The 19946-nt window shown below is 48.3% G+C and overlaps 1 protein-coding gene across 11 annotated transcripts; it reads right to left on the reverse strand.

Moving 5' to 3' along the window:
- Positions 1-1019: 1019 nt before the first annotated feature.
- ZDHHC4 (zinc finger DHHC-type palmitoyltransferase 4) lies at positions 1020-13855 on the reverse strand. 11 transcript variants are annotated; one of them, XM_028844900.2, is made up of 9 exons: positions 13783-13855; positions 12568-12747; positions 9963-10086; positions 8962-9035; positions 8375-8553; positions 7179-7304; positions 5342-5586; positions 1497-1574; positions 1020-1379 (listed from the first exon to the last, which is right to left on the reverse strand). In XM_028844900.2, exons 3-9 carry the CDS (start codon positions 10077-10079, stop codon positions 1086-1088), a joined length of 1113 nt encoding a protein of 370 aa, XP_028700733.2. In that variant the 5' UTR covers positions 10080-10086; positions 12568-12747; positions 13783-13855; the 3' UTR covers positions 1020-1085.
- Positions 13856-19946: the final 6091 nt, after the last annotated feature.

Here is a 19946-nt window from a genome sequence, read left to right on the forward strand (position 1 = left end):
GCCAAGCGCCGGCCTCGGCCCAGGGGCGCTCTCGGGAGGGCGCCCCCTGGCGGCGCGCGCGGTGAGGGGAGTGCCGCGGTCCCAGGTGGACCCCGCCCCAGGCCCCGCCCCCAGAGCCCGCCCAACCGCCAGTGCGGGCCCGCTCTGTCCTTGCCCAGGCTCCCGCGCGGACTCTGCGTTGCGTTCAGAGCCGCCGCTGGTTGATTTCACCATGCTTTCCACCAGCAAGGATGCGGGGTGGTGCCGGGCTTTGGCTTGGGCCAGCGGACTTGGGTTCCCTGGCCGCCCCAGCTACCCGTCTTCATGTTTCCATCTGTTCTCAGCTGGGGAGCTACGGGGGTAGATGGCTGGAAGGACCCCTGCCCCTGATTCCCATTTCCCCGCCTCTCTGGCTGCGGGCTCCTTGGCCTAGCAGGGTGCAGAACACCTGCCACCTGCACTTGAGAGCCCTCCCACTCCAAAGACCTTCCGCACCAAGACCTCATTTCTGGCAGTCATCTCTCCTCTGAAATAGGTGGCAGTTCACTTTCACAATAAACTAGTCAGAAAGGGCTTGAATGTGGACAGAGGAGGGCAGGCCGGAGGCCTCGCATGCAGGAATGTGCCTGGTGTACAAGCCCATACTGGCCAGAAGGCAGGCCTGGGTGAGGACACTGTTGTTGAGATGAAAATCCCCTGGGGGAGAGAGGAGAATAGAGGGGGGCATAAAAGAAAGCACAGCCAGGCACAACGTGCAGGCGCCAAGTCGAGACCCTCCTGCATATCCGGCAGGTCAGAGACACGGCTGCAAGCCCCTCCTGTCCACATGCCCAGAGTTTAGAGACACCAAGGTCTCAGCATCACCTGGAATCTCTGAGAAGTCCTCTCTTGATTCCCTTGACACCAAGACTTCAGAGGTGCCCGGTTTCAAAAGAAGATAAGCAAGGGGATTCCTCAGTCAACACCCATTTTCCCCTCTCTCCCTTGCCCACTGGTAGTGATTTATAAGCCCAGTAGAAATCAAAACAAACAAGCCATGCTTGGAAAACGAGGATCCACATGTGTAAATAAACGGGAACTACAGCTCAAAGGCAGTCACACACTTGTCATTCTTGTTTCTTCCTCCCATGACATGGAAAGGCAGGTAGAAAGATCTCTTGAAGGTTGCTCCGAAGCCCGTGGGAGTGAATGTTCCGGTGGACTTGGGGCTCTGCTGATGGAGGCCAGGCCACAAGGGGACAACGCTGGCACCAGGCCCAGTCACCTCTGTACCACTCATTAGTAGTCTGATTGGTGGCCGCCAGGTACAGGGCAAAGCACAGGTAGCCACCCAGGAGGAAGCTCAGGACCACGACAAAGCCCAGCATGAAGACAATCCGTGGAAAAGTCAGGAAGAGGTACTGGGGGCAGAGAAAAGGCAGTGATTTAGGCAGCTGGACTGTGACATCCGAGAGAGTGAAAACCGGCCAACCCTGGGCCTGCCACAGCCACCAGCGCTGCTTCCTCAGCCCACCTACCTGTGTCCAAATGTGACAAACTGAACATAAACAGCACTGAGAAGCAGCCCAGGAATTATCCCAGTACATACAAGTTTCCTGTGGGATGAAGGAAGTGTTCACACTGAAGGAAAAGGGGAAGTTTACTCAGGAAAATGTGCTATTCCAGTTAGCTATTTATAAAATAAATGCAGACTTCATTCATCAAAATAAAATCCGGATGGACAAAAGAGATCAATGTCTTTCTTAAAACAATAAAACCCCAAAAATAGATGTGCAAGGATATTCATTGTATCATTGATTTTATCAACCCCTCTTCCGAAGTTTTTTTCTTTTCCTTAATAAATAGAAACAGGGGCCGGGCACAGTGGCTCACACCTACAATCCCAGCATTTTGTGAGGCCGAGGTGGGCAGATCACTTGAGGTCAGGAGTTCGAGACCAGTCTGGCCAACATTGTGAAACCCTTCTCTACTAAAAATACAAAAATTAGCTGGGTGTAGTGGCACATGCCTGTAATCCCAGCTACTCAGGAGGCTGAGGCAGAAGAATTGCTTGAACCCAGGCAGTGAAGGTTCAATGAGCTGAGATTTTGCTACTGCACTGCAGCCTAGGCAACAGAGCAAGACTCCGTCTCAAAAAATAAAAATAAAAAGGCTGGGTATGGTGGCTCACGTCTGTAATCCCAGCACTCTGGGAGGCCGAGGCAGGTGGATCACAAGGTCAAGAGATGGAGACCATCCTGGCCAACATGGTGAAACCCCGTCTCTACTAAAAATACAAAAAAATAGCCGGGGGTGGTGGTGGGCACCTATAGTCCCAGCTACTCAGGAGGCTGAGGCAGGAGAATGGCACGAACCCGGGAAGTGGAGCTTGCAGTGAGCCAAGATAGTGCCACTGTACTCCAGCCTGGGCAACAGAGTGAGACTCCGTCTCAAAAAAAAAAAAAAAAAAAATTTAAAAATCAATAGAAACAGGGTCTTGCTATGTTGCCCAGGCTGCTTTCAAACCCCTGGCCTTGAGTGATCCTCCTGCCTTGGCCTTCCAAATTGTTGGGACTACAGGTGTGAGCCACTGCACCCAGCCAAGAAACAAGTTAACTGTCCATCCATCAGGAAGGGTAAACTCTGGGATGGTCACACAATGGGAAAACAAGGAGCCATTAAAAATGATGTCAATTTCTATGTACTGATTGTGAAAAGATTTAACATATTGACTAATGAGAAAGACAAGATGCAAGGATTACACTGTGATCTTGTTTGGGTAAAAACAAAACTGACTCCGTAAATGGTGTATGACCATAGGAACTGCGCTGCTTCAAGTTTTGTTTTTGTAATAAGCAAAATGAAGAATTTAGAAAGTTTAATATTTTTGAAAGTCACAAGCAAAGAGAACATTTAACAAAACTCCTGATGGAGGAGACTTTCTAGTTGAAGTTACAAAGAAAAGAGATTTGATGAGAAAGAATGTCTGAACTTTTCTATACCAAAAAACCCAAAAAAACCCAAAACCCCATTCCCAAGATCCAAAAGATCCACAAACAAAAAACCAGTATAACAAAAGATTAACTGTCATTATCATATAAAGGCCTCAAATCAAGAGTTATTCTGGGCCAGTCACAGTGGCTCACACCTGTAATCCCAGCACTTTGGGAGGCCAAGGTGGCAGCACTTGAGCCCAGGAGTTCCAGGTCATAGTGAGCTGTGCTGGTACCATTGCACTCCAGCCTAGGTGACAGAGTGAGACTCTGTCTCAAAAAAAAAAAAAAAAAAAAAAGTTACCATATGACCCAGCAGTTCCACTTCTAGGTGGAATTTACCCAAGAGAAATATAAACATAAAACATATGTTTTTAGGCCGGGCGCGGTGGCTCAAGCCTGTAATCCCAGCACTTTGGGAGGCCGAGGCGGGCGGATCACAAGGTCAGGAGATCGAGACCACAGTGAAACCCCGTCTCTACTAAAAATACAAAAAAAATTAGCCGGGCGCGGTGGCGGGCGCCTGTAGTCCTAGCTACTCAGGAGGCTGAGGCAGGAGAATGGCGTGAACCCAGGAGGCGGAGCTTGCAGTGAGCCGAGATCGCGCCACTGCACTCCAGCCTGGGCAACAGCGTGAGACTCCGTCTCAAAAAAAAAAAAAAAAAAAAAAAAAAACATATGTTTTTAAACATAAAACATAAAAACATAAACATAAAACATGTTTTATAAACAAAAACATGTCCACACAAAAAACTTGTACATGAATGTTCACAGCAGTATTATTTAAAAATAGCCAAAAAGAGAAAACACCGAAATGTCCATCAACTGATAAACAAATAATTAAAATTCAGTCTATCCATACAATGGAATACTATTCAGCCATAAAAAAGAATGAAATATGGCCGGGCGCGGAGGCTCACGCCTATAATCCCAGCATTTTGGGAGGCTGAGGTTGGTGGATCACTTAAGGTCAGGAGTTCAAGACCAGCCTGGCCAACATGGTAAAACCTCTTCTCTGCTAAAAATACAAAAATTAGGCAGGTGTGGTAGCTTGGGCCTGTAATTCCAGCTATTCAGGAGACTGAGGCAGGAGAATTGCTTGAACCCGAGAGGCAGAGGTTGCAGTGAGCCGAGATCGCACCATTGCACTCTAGTCTGGGCAATAAGAGTGAGACTCCATCCCAAACAAACAAAAGGAATAAAGTAGATTCGTGCTACATGAATTAACCCTGAAAACCTTGTGCCACAAGAAAGAAGCCAGGGGAAAAGACCATATATTGCACAATTCCATTCACATGAAGTGTCCAGAAAAGGCCTAACCCAAAAGACAGAAAGTAGATTAGTGATTACCTGGGTCTAGGGCAGGAGGGAATGGAGATGATGAAATGTTCTGAAATTAGACAGTGGTGAGGGTTGCACAAGTCTGTGAATACACTCATACCACTGTGGTATACTTTAAAGGGTGAATTTTATGATATGTGAATTTTTTTTTTTTGAGATGGTGTTTCGCTCTTTCACTCTTGTTGGCCAGGCTGGAGTACAGTGGTGCAATCTCGGCTCACTGCAACCTCCGCCTCCCAGGTTCAAGTGATTCTCCTGCCTCAGCCTCCCGAGTAGCTGGGATTACAGGTACTGGCCACCACGCCCAGCTAACTTTTTTGCATTTTTAGTAGAGACGAGGTTTCACCACGCTGGCCAGGCTGGTCTTGAACTCCTGACCTCAGGTGATCCGCCCACCTTGGCCTCTCAAAGTGCTGGGATTACAGCTGTGAGCCACCATGCCTGGCCCAATATGTGAATTTTATATCAGTTTAGAAAAAGGAAAAACTTCACATTTGTTAGTTTCTGAGACAAGGTCTTGCTCTGTCACCCAGGCTGGGGTGCAATGGTGCAATCTCGGCTCACTGCAACCTCTCCCTCCCGGATTCAAGTGATTCTTGTGCCTTAGCCTCCCGAGTAGCTGGAACTATGGGCATGTGCCACCACACCCAGCTAATTGTTTGTATTTTAGTAGAGATGGGGTTTCATCATTGTTATCCAGGCTGGTCTCAAACTCCTGAGCTCAGGCAATCTGCTTGCCTTGGCCTCTCAAAGTGCTGGGATTACAGGCATGAGTCACTGCACCGGCCCCGGCTCATTTTTGTATTTTTTGTAAGACAAGGTCTCTACAGGAGACCAGTTATTCAATCATCTGCTGATGGACATTTGGATGTTGCCCAGGCTGGTCCTGAACTCCTGGCCTCATGAGATCCTCCCACCTCGGCCTCCAAAAGTGCTGGGATTACAGGCGTGAGCCACCGCGCCCCACCTAACTTCATGCTTTTACTGGGAAAATAAATGTCCTTTTTGCAATTCTGAAACTTGAAGTCAGAAACCTACAGCATAATTACCTGAATAAGGAAGACCGTGTCCATAACATGGAGGTGTCCAAGGTCATCGACATAAGTCTCCTGGTATAGATCCGACATCACCACCAAGTGGATCAGAAAAGTGGTGCTCACAATGGCGACGGTGGCAGCCGAGGCCGTCAAGGTCAAGAGGTAGATGAGGAAGTACCTGATGTTCCAGGCCCCGATGCAGTTGTTCACCCAAACACAGTGATGGTCGAAACGGTGCACACACCAGTTACACACACCTGCACAGAAACGAGGGGGCATGTGCTGGGATGGTGCTTGATGAGACAAGGACGCCACACACCTGCTGAGATTTTCACAGTCCGACCACTGGATGTATAATCAGAGGGAAATGGCACTGCTTAGTTCCAAACTAAGCTTTTGGAAGTGCAGTGTCCAGTACAGGAGCTGCCAGCCAGATGTGGGTATTGAGCACTTGCAATCTGGCTACTAGAAAAATCTGAGGTGGTGGCATGGACCCGGGGTCCCGGCTACTCAGAGGCTAGGCAGGAGGATCATTTGAGCACAGGAGGTCAAGGCTATACAGTGAGCTATGATCGCACCACAGCACTCCAGCCTGGGTTAACAGAGTGAGACGCTATCTCAAAAACCAAACCAAAAAATGGAAAGGACATTTTGTCAATATTGACAAATTTACATTTGTTTTTTACTACAATATTCCTTTGAATTCAGTGTAAATATGGAGGCAACAGAAGAGTTAGTTAATTTACTTGACTTGGATAGACATGTTTTAAAACTGATGTTCCTGCTTTAAAGTCAAGTCAATTCTTCTGATTAAGATGAATCATTATGTCAACGTAGACATGGATGGTAAAGGAAAATGATTTTTTTGGTACCAAATTCAGATATTGGAAAACTTTTAAGAATGTATGGATATAACTTGCACCTGTGAGTCTACTTTTTCAACTGTACATTTTATTAAAACTAAATACACAAGTATTTCCACATGAAAATTTAGTGTCCAAATCAAGACGTGCTGTAAATGTAAAATACACACCAGATTTCAAAGGCTTAGTAGGAAAAAGAGAATATAAACTACCTCATGAAAAATTTTTTACATTGATTACATGTTAAAATGATATTTTACATATATTAGGTTAAATAACATACTGATTAAAACTGTCTCCAAGCACAGTTACATTTTGAAAAACATTTTTAAAAACTGTTTCTATTTATGGCTTTTTTTTTTTTTTTTTTGAGACAGGGTCTTGCTGTGTTGCTGTGGCTGGAGTGTGGTGGTTTAACCATAGCTTACTGCGGCCTCGATCTCCTGGGCTCAAGTGATCCTCCCGCCTCAGCCTCCTGAGTAAGCCAGGACTACAACTTTTGTATTTTTTGTAGAGGTGGGGTTTCCCCATGGTACCCAGGCTGGTCTTGAACTCCTAGGTTCAAGAGATCTGCCTGCCTCCCAAAGTACTGGAATTCCTGGCATGAGCCGCTGCGCCTAGCCACATTCTATTTTTGTTAGACAGCACTGGTCTAGAATCTTGGGCCCTCCCCAGAAGACTAGGCTTTGTAGGACTGAAATCCACAAACACAACATCCACAGAAACACCTTCTGGGGAGCATGTCCTCCCATGTGGTGAGAGAAGGGCTGTTATGCCCGGGGATGAGGACTGTCTACTACATAGGAACACAAGACCTGACCCTCACTCATCTGAAAGAAACCATTATCTCAACTCTACAAGTAATGGCCACACCACGTCTGGGGGTGAACTGGCTCTTCTTTTAGATTCAGGAAACAGTCCCTCACAGACAAAGCCCGCACATGTGCTGTTGGGGGTGCCGCTGGAGTCATGAGAACCACACTCACTGCAGTGCTTGGATCGAGCTGGTTTCCTTAAAGCACAAGTAGAGCACCTCACGTTCTTTGGAAACATCACTTCATCAAATTCATAAACATGAAGAAATAATAATTCATTTGCTTTTGTTATAATGCCTGGGAAAAGTAAGGACATATGTCAGTTTCGTGCAATATGGTGGACTGGATGGTCACAAAACCCGTCCTGATAAAACACAACTGAAACTGCTATCTTTAATATCTTAAGCAATTCTTTTTTTTTTTTTTTTTTTTTGAGACAGTCTTAGTTTGTCGTCCAGGATGGAGTGCAGTGGCGGGATCTTGGCTCACTGCAACCTCTGACTCCTGGGTTCAGGTGATTCTCCCACATAAGCCTCCCAAGTAGTAGCTGGGATTACAGATGTGCTAACGCACGCCTGGCTAATTTTTTGTTTTTTTCTTTGTTAATACAGATGGGGTTTCACCATTTTCGCCAGGCTGGTCTGGAACTCCCGACCTCAGGTGATCCTCCCACCTAGGCCTCCCAAAGAGGCTGGGATTACAGGCATGAGCCACCATGCCCAGCCGTGCAATTCATTTTTAATAACAGCTTTATTCAGATATAACTCACAAACCTAATTCACCCATTTAAAGTGTACAATTCCGCCAGTGTGGTGGCTTAGGCCTATAATCCCAGCACTTTGGGAGGCTGAGGTGGGTGGATCACGAGGTCAGGAGTTTGAGACCAGCCTGGACAACATGGTGAAGCCCTATCTGTACTAAAAATACAAAAATTGGCCAGGCGAGGTGGTGCACACCTGTAGTCCCAGCTACTTGGGAGTCTGAGGCAGGAGAATTGCTTGAACCTGGGAGGCGGAGGTTGCAGCAAGCCGAGATCGCACCACTGCACTCCAGCCTGGGTGACAAAGCATGACTCCATCTTAAAAAACAAAAAAAGGAACAGCACCATACCAATCACGTGCTCTATATATGACAAAATGAAGTGAAAGTATTAAAAAGATAAACTAAAAATTTTAAGCGGTTCTAAATAACCCGTGGGTCGAAGAAGAAAAAAAATTAGAAAACACTCCAAACTGAAAGATAAGGAAAATGCTACACATCAAATCTTTTACAAAGTCCTCGGGGTAGGGGAGCCTCTCCTTGTTTGCAGCACTATTAGTAAGACAGTGGAGCTGTCACCATGCTGTATGCTAAGAGCCTCAACTTACCAGGATTGGTTACACAAGTCAGGGTGAAAGAAAACAGGTTTACAACTAGCAGCAGATAGGGCAGAAGAAGGTAATACAAGGAGAACTCCAGCTCCTGACAGTAGCCAAATACTTCCCAGGTGTACTCAGTATAAACCATCGCTTGCAAGACCAGGTGCAGGACAATGAAGGTGTGGTTTCTGAAAGAAAACAGGCACACAGCTTGTTCGTGGGGGCTTCTCCTTGAAGAAATTGTATGATACTAAAGAAAGTAACCAAGGGTCAACCACTTCCTTTGGGCTTGAGATAGTAGTAAGAATTACATAGAAAACTCTGTGAAACATTCTGCATGTATTTAACAGAAATACATGTCAGTATTTTCCCAATCTTTAAATATCACTATTTAAAAGGAGACAAGTTAAAACCTCTGTCTCAAAAGGTAGATTAACTATGAGTAGAGGCTCCCAACTCAGGACTCTTGATTCTTTCTGGCCTTCTTTCCCTCACCATGCTGGAAACCATGAGGAGCTTCCTGAAGCTGGAGGATCTCAACAATTAATAATCAAAGCAGAAAAGAGGAGAATATTTAAACTCTGAAATAGAAATACCTCGTATGGAAAAGGTAGTGAAGCGATCTGTGCATGGCTCTCTGAAGACATTCTGGAATTACACAGGAAAATATCTGAAACAAAAGGAAAGGGAAAGATTCCATTTCACTTCTCACTTCTCCACTCCCAAACAAATCAGACACTCCACACACAGCTGGCAATCTGCGTGAGAGAAAGTTTGGTTTCTGTATACAGGTAAAGAAGTGATTTAGAAGAGAATAAAGAGGGGAATTCTTTCTACTGGTCTTCCTTTCACACCAGTTCCATTTCTAGTCTGACTCTGAAGAAGGCACCTGTCAGGGTCTTCAGGGAAAGTGAGGTGAGCAGAGGGAATGGGTCGCGGAATGTTAATGTGAAGGCCGCTACTTCCCCGGCCTGGGTTCAATCCCAGGTTCCAGCGTCCACACCCAGATCACTGGGCTTGGCCCAGGTCCCTCCCAAGTCAATGCCTTCCCATAGGCTGCCTGTCCCGTTTTGCTGACTTTGATCCCTGAAGGAGGGGGGCCAGTCAATGCTGAGCTTTCTGCTCATACATCCCCCAGAGTCACCCATCAAGTACCCCAGGCGGACCCTGCTCATATCCATGCCCAATCACAGGCATCTAATCCAGAGGAAAACAGCAACCTCTTCTCTCAAAGCACCACCGCAAGAGGACTTTCAGCAGGAACAAAAAACACACACAGAGGCTATGGAATGTCCCACAACTGCCATCAGTGAAATAAATCCATCAATGACGTTGAGTGGCATCTTTTTTGTGGTTGTTGAGACAGGGTTTCACTCTGTAGTCCAGGCTGGAGTGCAGTGGTGTGATCATAGCTCACTGCAACTTCAAACTCCTGGCTCAAGGGATCCTCCTGCCTCAGCCTCCTGAGTAGCTGGGATTATAGGTGTGAGCCACTGCACCCAGCCTGGCATCTCCTTTTTGTCCTGTAGCAAAACTGGTGAGTCTCTTAGACTAGCACAGTATTCAAATTCCAGTGCTATCCAAGGATCATCCTTACCTGTGCTCCTCCCCTGGCCAGGCCTTTCAAGCTATGGGTTTTCGAGCAGACGCAGATAAGAACAAGACCCATCACCACCAAAGCCAGGTAGAACAAGAAGAGGATCAGGAAGTCCATCCTGGGGCTACAAAGGAATAGGAAGAGTGTGACTATCTGCTACTGAGATTTCTTCCATGACACACATTCTCAGAAATCAACTCCCAAATGGCCACCAAAACAGAATTCACCTACACTTTAATGATGTCTCAAAGCAAAAACCAGAAAAACCAACAAACAAAACAGAATTCCTCAGGCACACACAACAGAGGCCTGCTGCCTCTCACTGGGGCCTCCCAAATGGTCCTGAGCTCCCTCCATCAGGATAAAAATTCTGGGCCAGGTGTGGTGGCCCATGCCTGTAATCCCAGCACTTTGGGAGGCAGAGGTGGGCGGATCGCTTGAGCTCAAGAGTTTGAGACCAGCCTGGGCAACACAGTGAGACCCTGTCTCAATTAAAAAAAAAAAATTTTTTTTTCTCGAGACGGAGTTTGGCTCTTGTTACCCAGGTTGGAGTGCAGTGGCGCAATCTTGGCTCACTGCAACCTCCGCCTCCCGGGTTCAAGCAATTATCCTGCCTCAGCCTCCCTAGAGGGTGGGATTACAGGCATGTGCCCCATACCTGGCTAATTTTTGTATTTTCAGTAGAGACGAGGTTTCACCCAGTTGGCCAGGCTGGTCTCGAACTCCTGACCTCAGGTGATCCGCCTGCCTCAGACTCCCACAGCGCTGGGAGTACAGGCGTGAGCCACTGCACCGGCCCAAGATAAAAATTTTGAATCTAACACTCTAACACTGTGGCCTGCCTTTGAAGCATCTCCAACCTGCAAATGCAAAATAAACTAAGAAAGAAAATGCATCCACCTTCCTTGCCCCCAGGCACGAATCATTCTTTTACTTTCTGAAATATTCACAAAGATACAAGATTTCCCCCCAAAGAATCTGCTGACAATGCCTGGAGAACAAGCATCTCCTAGAGGCAGTCAGGAGCCCTGCACCCAGAATCAGGCATCCTGTCCTAAGAAGCATCCCTCCAAGACACTGGCCACAACTATCAGGAATCACCCTCTGGAACCAGAGTCAACACACAGGCCTGTGTTAAAATACTGGATACTGTGGCCGAGCATGGTGGCTCACACCTATAATCCCAACACTTTGGGAGGCCAAGGCAGGTGGATCATGAGGTCAGGAGTTTGAGACCAGCCTGGTGGTTTCAGCCACCAACATGGTGAAACCCCCATCTATACTAAAAACACAAAAATTAACCGGGCATGTGGCACGTGTCTGTAATCCCAGCTACTCAGGGGCCTGAGGCAGGAGAATCGCTTGAACGCTTGAACCCGGGAGGCAGAGGTTGCAGTGAGCTGAGATCATGCCACTGCACTCTAACCTGGGTGACAGAGTGAGACTCTGTCTCAAAAAAAAAAAAAAAAAGAAAAAAGAAAGAAAGACACTAAGACACTGGACACTAGAATTCTTTTTTTTTTTTTTTTTTGAGATGGGGTCTCGTTCTGTCACCAGGCTGGGGTGCAGTGGTGATCCTGGCTCACTGCAACCTCCGACTCCAGGGTTCAAGCGATTCTCCTGGCTCAGCCTCCCGAGTAGCTGGGATTACAGGTGCATGCCACCACACCCGGCTAATTTTTGTATTTTTAGTAGAGACAGGGTTTCACCGATTTGGCCAGGATGGTCTCAATCTCCTGACCTTATGATCCTCCTGCCTCGGCCTCCCAAAGTGCTGGGATTACAGGCGTGAGCCACTGCGCCCAGGGATACTGGAATTCTTTTCCATAGTGTAGTGGTTTAAAAACAAAAAATAGAAAAGAAAAAAAAAGGTACTGGAATTGGCCGGCCATAGTGGCTCATGCCTGTAATCCCAGCACTTTGGAAGGCTGAGGTGGGAGGATCACTTGAATCCAGGAGTTCAAGACCAGCCTGGGCAACAAAGCGAGACCCCCATCTCTACAAAAAATACAAAAATTAGCCAGGTGTGGTTGCGCATGCCTGTGGTCCCCAATACTCAGGAGACTGAGGTGGGAGGATTGCTTGAGGATAGGAGTTCAAGCTTGGGCGACAGCATGAGGCCCTGTCTCAAAAACACTCACCAGCCGGGCGCAGTGGCTCAAGCCTGTAATCCCAGCACTTTGGGAGGCCGAGACGGGCAGATCACGAGGTCAGGAGATCGACACCATCCTGGCTAACATGGTGAAACCCCGTCTCTACTAAAAAATACAAAAAACTAGCTGGGCAAGGTGGCGGCGCCTGTAGTCCCAGCTACTCAGGAGGCTGAGGCAGGAGAATGGCGTAAACCCGGGAGGCGGAGCTTGCAGTGGGCTGAGATCTGGCCACTGCCCCCTAGTCTGGGCGACAGAGTGAGACTCCATCTCAAAACAAAACAAAACAAAACAAAAACAAAACAAAACAAAAAAAAAACACTCACAAAAAGATACCGGAACTGGTTACTTTTGACCTTAGCAGATATGATTCTGGGCTGGAATTCCAAGTGAGATAAACAAGAAACTATTCATGACATGATAGGCGAGAGCAAACAAACAGCAACAGTTCTCACCGGGTGATTCAGGGTGCCCAGCCTACATTTCTTTTGGTTGGATAATTTTCAGTTGGCAGCTCTGGCATTCCTCCTACCAACATTCACAGATAATTCAAACAGCAGCTCCTCTTGGGCGCAGTGTGTGCCTGGCACGACTGGTAGCTACCGGACATTGTCCTTCCAGGAGCCTGGATCTGACTGCAGAGACAGATCAATTCGACACCCACATAATAAAACAAGAGTAGCAGTCAAAGGCAGAATACGTTGTGGAAAAGGATTTGGAAGCAGGGGATTTTCAGCACCCCCAGCACAAATGGGTAAGACTTTGGGAGAAATGGTCCAGACTAAGTTGCTCAGGCCGGCTCCCAAATCTTTGGGAGGCCAAGGCAGGAGGATCGTTTGAGGCTAAGAGTTCGAGACCAGCCTGGGCAACATAGTGAGACCACTGTCTCTACATAAAAAATTAAAAATCAGCGGGACGTGGTGGCACGCACCTGTGGTCCCAGCTACTTGGGAGGTGAGGTGGAAGGATCGCTTGAGCCCAGGAGGTCAAGGCTGCAGTGAGCTGTTATGGTACCACTACCCTCCAGCCTAGGCCACCACAAAGCTGGACCCCATCTCTAAAAATAATAAAACAGGCTAGGCGCTGTAGCTCACGCCTGTAATCCCAGCACTTCGGGAGGCCGAGGCAGGTGGAACACCTGAGGTCAGGAGTTTGAGACCAGTCTGACCAACATGGTGAAATCCATCTCTACTAAATACCAAAATAATTAGCCAGGCATGATGGCGCATGCCTATAATCCCAGCTACCCGGGAGGCTGAGGCAGAATTGCTTGAATCTGGGAGGCGGAGATTGCAGTGTCCGGCCTGGGAAACAAGAGCGAAAAGCTGTCTCAAAATATAACAATAATAAAGACTTTGAGAGAAACAGCTAGTTGAGAAGAAATAAGCCAAGTCGGTAGCCTCAGGTCTCTCCCTGCCCCTCCCCATTAGGGCCTCCCGAAGCTACCCGCATCCAGAACACCTGGCCGGAGCTTTCCTTGGGGGCTGGAGCCCTGGTAGGGGGACGTGGAGTGCAGCAGGCTCTGAGGGGACACCGGGGCGGCCCCGGACTTGGGCGAGGTGGCGGTGGGACGGCGGCCCCACACACAAGGGGTAAGGGAGGGTCAGAGGAGGAGACTGACGGTCCAGGGACAGCCCAAGCTTCCCACAGCCCCGCGGAGGCGGCCTTACCGCCCGCCGCTGGGCTCCGGCGCCTCCCGGGCGCTACACAAGACTTCCTGCAGGCTAGTGACATCAGCGCGACGCCCCTGCGGGGCTGACTTCCGGCGGAAGTGTGCGAGGGCCTCTGCCGGTTGCAGGGCTGGACTAACAGTGACCTCCCCGGCGCCCTCGCAGGCAGCCTGGGGACCTCTGTGGCCAGGTGTAACCGCTGGGAAGTGCGATTGTATTGTATTGTATTGTATTGTATTGTATTGTATTGTATTGTATTGTATTGTATTGTATTGTATTGTATTGTATTGTATTGTATTTTTTCTTATTTGCTTATGTATTCATTCAGAAATTGTATTGTATTGTATTGTATTGTATTTTTTCTTATTTGCTTATGTATTCATTCATTCAGAAACAGCCTCACCCTGTCGCCCAAGCTGGAGTGCAATGGCCTTATCATAGCTCACTACAGCCTCCAACTCCTGGGCTCAAGCAATGTCTCCTGCCTCAGCTTCCCAAGTCGCTGGAACCACAGGTGCATGCCACCATACCCGTCTAATTTTTTTTTTTTTTTAAATAGAGACAGGTGTTTCACTATGTTGCCCAAGCTGATCTGGAACTCCTGGGCTCAAGTGATCTTCCCACCTCGGCCTCCCAAAGTGTTGAGATTACAGGTGTGAGTCCCTGAACTGGGGTGGAAGTGGGATTTTAGAGCAATATTGCCAGCAGACTTACAGGAGGACCGACCTGGGACTGGTGGGGGCGATAACACCGGGGCTGTGACAGGGACTACACTGCCCTGCGGCCTGAACAGAGCCCGGTCATGTCCCTGCTCAGAGCCCAGCAGGGGGATCCGGGTGGCCCAGGGCAGTCACACTTAGGGTGCTCTCAGACTGTGTCTGCGTGGTGGACAGAGTTTGCGTTCAGCCACCCACACTGTTGGGATCTAGCTGAAGAATTTCAGCATCTTCCGTTGCAGAAGCAGGCAGAAAGTGCAATGTGTACCCATCAGTCAGATTCCGCTCCACGTGTGTCCTTGCTCCTGATGACAAGGACATCTTGCTCTGTACAGCCCTAAATATCTTCCCCCTGGGGCAGTGACAAGTACTTGACCACAGACCTTGAGGATAAAAGGGAACGCTGTTTGATGCTAGGCAGCCTTGGGGTAACAAGAGCTGCTTCCAAACATAGCCCTGAGAAGGCCCTGTGGGGTGTCCTTTGCTCTGACCGTCTCTGAATCAGCTGAGGCCAGGGTCTATTCTTGATGCCTCTGAAGACCTGAGCCAGGCCTGTCCTCCTTTGAGGGGAAATGTCTGATCTCCAAACACTAGCCTTAAAGCTCTTCTCTTTTCCTGTCTCGTTGCTACCTATGTCAGCTTCTTGACGCTTTTTCTTTTCCTTTTTTTATGAAACTCCTTACCAACAGGATGCCTTCTCCTGTGTACATTGTATCCAAGGTCTTCATAAATTTATGGACCCAGAATTGAAAAACCAAGGCTCATGCCTATAATTCCAGCACTTTAGGAGGCCTTGTGGGAGGATCGCTTGAGCCCAGGAGTTAGGGAACAGTCTAGGCAACATATGGAGACCTTGTCTCTACAAAACATTTAAAAATTAGCCGGGTGTGCCGGCATGCACATGCTACTTGAGAGGCTGAGGTGGGAGGATTGTTTAAGCCCAGGAGGTCAAGGCTGCAGTGAGTTAGGATCACACCACTGCACTTCAGCCTGTTTCAAAAAAAGAAAAAAAAGATTAACCTCCCAGTACTTGGTCAGTTCCTGAAACCTAGGCGTGTTTGATTTTTTTGCCTTTTCTTTAAAACCTCCAAGCACAAACCTTGGCACCTGCGTTTTATAAATAGCATAGGAGAAAACAGACTATTTAAGCTTAAAACCAAAAATTTAATTCAAGTGTGATGAAAAGGATTGCATTGCTTGTGATGCATGGAGCAAAGAATTCCTCTTTGGAGTGTTGCTAAACCCTCCTGTCAGCCGCTGAAACTGGACCTGCAGTATCAGTTTTTTACCTGCTGCGAGATCAGTTGACAGGATCAACCAGCTTTACACCACTATCTCTTGCTCCCAAGGGAATGATGGATGCTATACCTTGGAAATGGGATACAGGACTTCGTAGCTACGCTTGCAAAAGGCACATCACACATGATGCTTGTTTACAATCAGTGATTTATTGGCCATGAGGAATTTTGCCATGGAGACATTAAGAAGAAAGAAAGGAATGGCCGGGCGTGGTGGCTCACGCCTGTAATCCCAGCACTTTGGGAGCCCGAGGTGGGCGGATCACGAGGTCAGGAGATCGAGACCATCCTGGCTAACATGGTGAAACCCCAACTCTACTAAAAAAAAAAAAAAAAAAAAAAAATCAGCCGGGCGGGGTGGCGGGCGCCTGTAGTCCTAGCTAATCGTGAGGCTGAGGCAGGAGAAAGGTGTGAACCCAGGAGGCGGAGCTTGCAGTGAGCCGGAGATCGCGCCACTGCACTCCAGCCTGGGAGACAGAGCGAGACTCCATCTCAAAAAAAAAAAAAAAAGAAGAAGAAGAAGGAAAGGAACATAAAAGTATTTTTGAGCTGTGCATGGTGGCTCATACCAGTAATCCCAACACTTTGGGAGGCTGAGGAGGGCGGATCCTTTGAGGCCAGGAGTTTAACACAAGGCTGAGCAACCTAATGAGACCTCACCACTACAAAAAAAAGTATTAAATTAGGTGTGGTGTACACCTGTAGTCTCAGCTACTTGGGGAGGCAGAGGCAGGAGGATTGCTTGAGCCCAGGAATTTGAGACTGCAGTGAACCATGATTGTGCCACTGCATTTCTGGGCAACAGAGCAAGACCCTGTCTCAAAAAAAAAAAAAAAAAAAAAAAAAGGACTGGGTCTGTGTTGGCTTACTGTTATATCAGTAGCAACTATTTTAGCACCTAGCTCATGTAGATGCCCAATAAAAATGTATCAACTGAATGAATGAAAAGAAAACGATAACTTATAGCAGAAGGAAATCTACATCCTTGATATCACCTCCAAAAAAATTCCTGTGGCCAGTAGGTGGGGACACAGTTGTCATTATTAGCTGGCTTGGAGCATAATGTATGGGTGCACAATTTACACCCAAATTTCCACTTTGCCTTCGCTACTGTAATTGCTGCCCCGCACCTTCTTTTTTTTTTTTTTCTTTTCTTTTTTTTGAGACAGAGTCTTGCTCTGTTGCCCAGGCTGGAGTGCTGTGGTGGGATCTCGGCTCACTGCAACCTCTGCCTCCTGGGTTCAAGTGATTCTCCTGCCTCAACCTCCCAAGTACCTGAGACTGCAGGCACTTGCCACCACACTCAGCTAATTTTTGTATTTTTAGTAAAGTCAGGGTTTCGGCACATTGGCCAGGCTAGTCTTGAACCCCTGACCTCAGGTGATCCACCTGCCTCAGCCTCCCAAAGTGCTGGTATTGCAGGTGTGAGCCACTACGCCCAGCCTTCAAAGTAGATTAAACAACCAAAGAGACATTTTGGTCCCTGCCATTGGAATGTCCAGAAATGATGCTGCTTCAGGAATGACTTGAACCAGCAGCCCAATGGCATCATCAAGAACCAATGTTCTTTTTGTCCCTCATTCTGCCTGGAAGATCGGCTTCGTCTGAAGACCAGCTTTCCTCCTGATGATGGGATGGGCACCACCCATAGCTGGGGCTTTGTGCTTCCACACCCACATCCAGTGAAGGGACAGTGGGGAGGTCTCCCTCCAGGTCCAAGTAGGAGTACTGACATTCAGTGTGATTAAGCTGGCTTGGGTCATAGACTCACCCGTGAACCATGATGTCACCAGGAAAATGGAATGTGCCCTTTGTCTTGGGTAAAACAAGGCTTCCTGCTGAAGCTGCAGAGGATCAGTTTTCCCCAAAGCACATGAGTTGCTCAAGGGAGGGGCTGGATTCTGGAAGGATGTGTGGGCACTACTAGGAAGGTACATGGATGCTGGCCAGGTGAGCAATCAATCAGTGGACACACTAATAAGTGATATCTGGAATGATGCAAGGAATGTGTCAAAAATACCTCTTCAAATTAAGATTCAACCCAGGGCCGGGCACGGTGGCTCATGCCTGTAATCCCAGCACTTTGGGAGGCCAAGGCGGGTGGATCACCTGAGGTCCGGAGTTCGAGACCACCCTGGCCAACATGGAGAAACCCGTCTCTACTAAAAACATAAAACATTATCCGGGTGTGGTGGTGGGTGCTTGTGGTCCCAGCTACTCGAGAGGGTGAGGCAGGAGCATCGCTTGAACCCGGGAGGCAGAGGTTGCAGTGAGCAGAGATCACGCCACTGCACTCCAGCCTGGGCGACAGAGTGAGACTCCATCTCAAAAAAAAAAAAAAAAAGAAAGAAAAATTCAACCCAGGATGAATGAAGGTGCAAGAGTGAGAACATGAGATGCTTGGGGCATGGTAGGAACTTTTGATGCGTGTCCTTCATTTCCCAGACTCAAAGACAAATCTATTAATAGAATTCCTCCCTGGCAGCCATCTCCGGGTGCAGATTCAAGGGAACGTGTATGCAAAGGAAGGAGAAGGAAATTTTAGTCACAAAGCTGCAGTTACAGTTGTGCAAGGTCACTCAGAATGGATGCAATTCCTTAGGAAGAGCAATAGTATATGACGAGAGAAGAGGCTGAGGCTCTCCAACTTCCTGGGACCAGCAGAAGAAGAGGAGATGACAAAGAAAGCCAAGGGAGGATGTCCACAGGAGTAGGAGCGAGGCTGGGCACTTCGGGTCATGCCTGTAATCCCAGCACTTTAGGAGGCTGAGGCTGGAGGATCACTTGGGGCCAGAAGTTTGAGAACAGCCTGAACAACATAGCAAGACCCTATCTCTCTTTTTTTTTTTTTTTTTTTTTGAGACACAGTCTCGCTCTATCGCCCAGGCTGGAGTGCAGTGGCGCCATCTCGGCTCACTGCAAGCTCCGCCTCCCGGATTCACGCCATTCTCCTGCCTCAGCCTCCCGAGTAGCCGGGACTACAGGCACCCACCACCACGCCCGGCTAATTTTTTGCATTTTTAGTAGAGACGGGGTTTCACCATGTTAGCCAGGATGGTCTCAATCTCCTGACCTCATGATCTGCCCACCTCGGCCTCCCAAAGTGCTGGGATTACAGGCGTGAGCCACTGGGCCCAGCACGAGACCCTATCTCTAAAAAAAAATGTTTAAATTACCCTGGCATGGTGGTGCATAGCTGTAGTCCCAGCTACTCAGGAGACCGAGGTGGGAGGATGACTTGAGCCTGGGAGGTCAAGCCTGCGGTGAGCTATTATTGCACCTCTGCACTGTAGCCTGGGCAACAGGACAAGACTTTGCATCTTTTAAAAAAAACATTTTTTAAATAAAAAAAGCAAAAGAAGTGGGAGGAGAGCCAGGGAAGAGAGGGTTTCGTGAAAGCCAAAGAAGACGTGCACCGCAATCCCCCAGGGAGGCTCTAAGGGTGAGGCCGATGGAAGGAACCTGGAATGAGCCTCCCACAGACTGTGAAACGTCCCCAGGGAATGGCTCTAGTAATCACTGTAGCCCCCCAACCAGGTTCTGATAACTCCTCTGGCCCAGCAAGCCACCAGGGCAGCTCCTCTGCAGAGCTGGCTAGAGATGCTATGTCATTGGATGGAGGCCTCCAGAATGAGGTAGGAAGGCCTTGGAAGCCGTGCTGTCTGGAGGAGGGGGATCCCTCTGAGACTGCAGTGTCAGAAGGGTTTCTGAACACAAGCTGGAAGCAAGAGGACCAGAGGGAGAGGCATCTGGAATACACAGTGTTGGGCGGTTGCTGCACACACAGACACAGTGAGTTGCTCATTGCAGTAGCTGGCATGCCTCACCCTGACTGTCACTCTCTGATGATACTCCCAAGAGTGGGTGGAGACTGAAACTGCCTTTGCAAATACAACAGTGAGCGAAATCTGACCTAACTGACTCCATCCTACTTCTTTTTTTTTTTTTTTGAGACGGAGTCTCACGCTGTTGCCCAGGCTGGAGTGCAGTGGCGCGATCTCGGCTCACTGCAAGCTCCGCCTCCCGGGTTCCCGCCATTCTCCTGCCTCAGCCTCCTGAGTAGCTGGGACTACAGGCGCCCGCCACCGCGCCCGGCTAATTTTTTGTATTTTTAGTAGAGACGGGGTTTCACCGTGGTCTCGATCTCCTG

This window comes from Macaca mulatta, chromosome 3, assembly GCF_049350105.2.
Source record: "Macaca mulatta isolate MMU2019108-1 chromosome 3, T2T-MMU8v2.0, whole genome shotgun sequence".
Lineage (NCBI taxonomy): Eukaryota > Metazoa > Chordata > Mammalia > Primates > Cercopithecidae > Macaca > Macaca mulatta.

Excerpts from the sequence above, each read along its gene's own strand:
- ZDHHC4 (XM_077994959.1), bottom strand. The coding sequence starts at position 10,079 with ATGGACTTCCTGATCCTCTTCTTGTTCTACCTGGCTTTGGTGGTGATG. Across the intron at positions 5,587-7,178 it reads AGCTCGATCCAAGCACTGCA|GTGTGTGTAACTGGTGTGTG; the intron begins GTGAGTGTGGTT and ends GTTTCTGTGCAG. Across the intron at positions 1,380-1,496 it reads TTTGTCACATTTGGACACAG|TACCTCTTCCTGACTTTTCC; the intron begins GTAGGTGGGCTG and ends CTCTGCCCCCAG.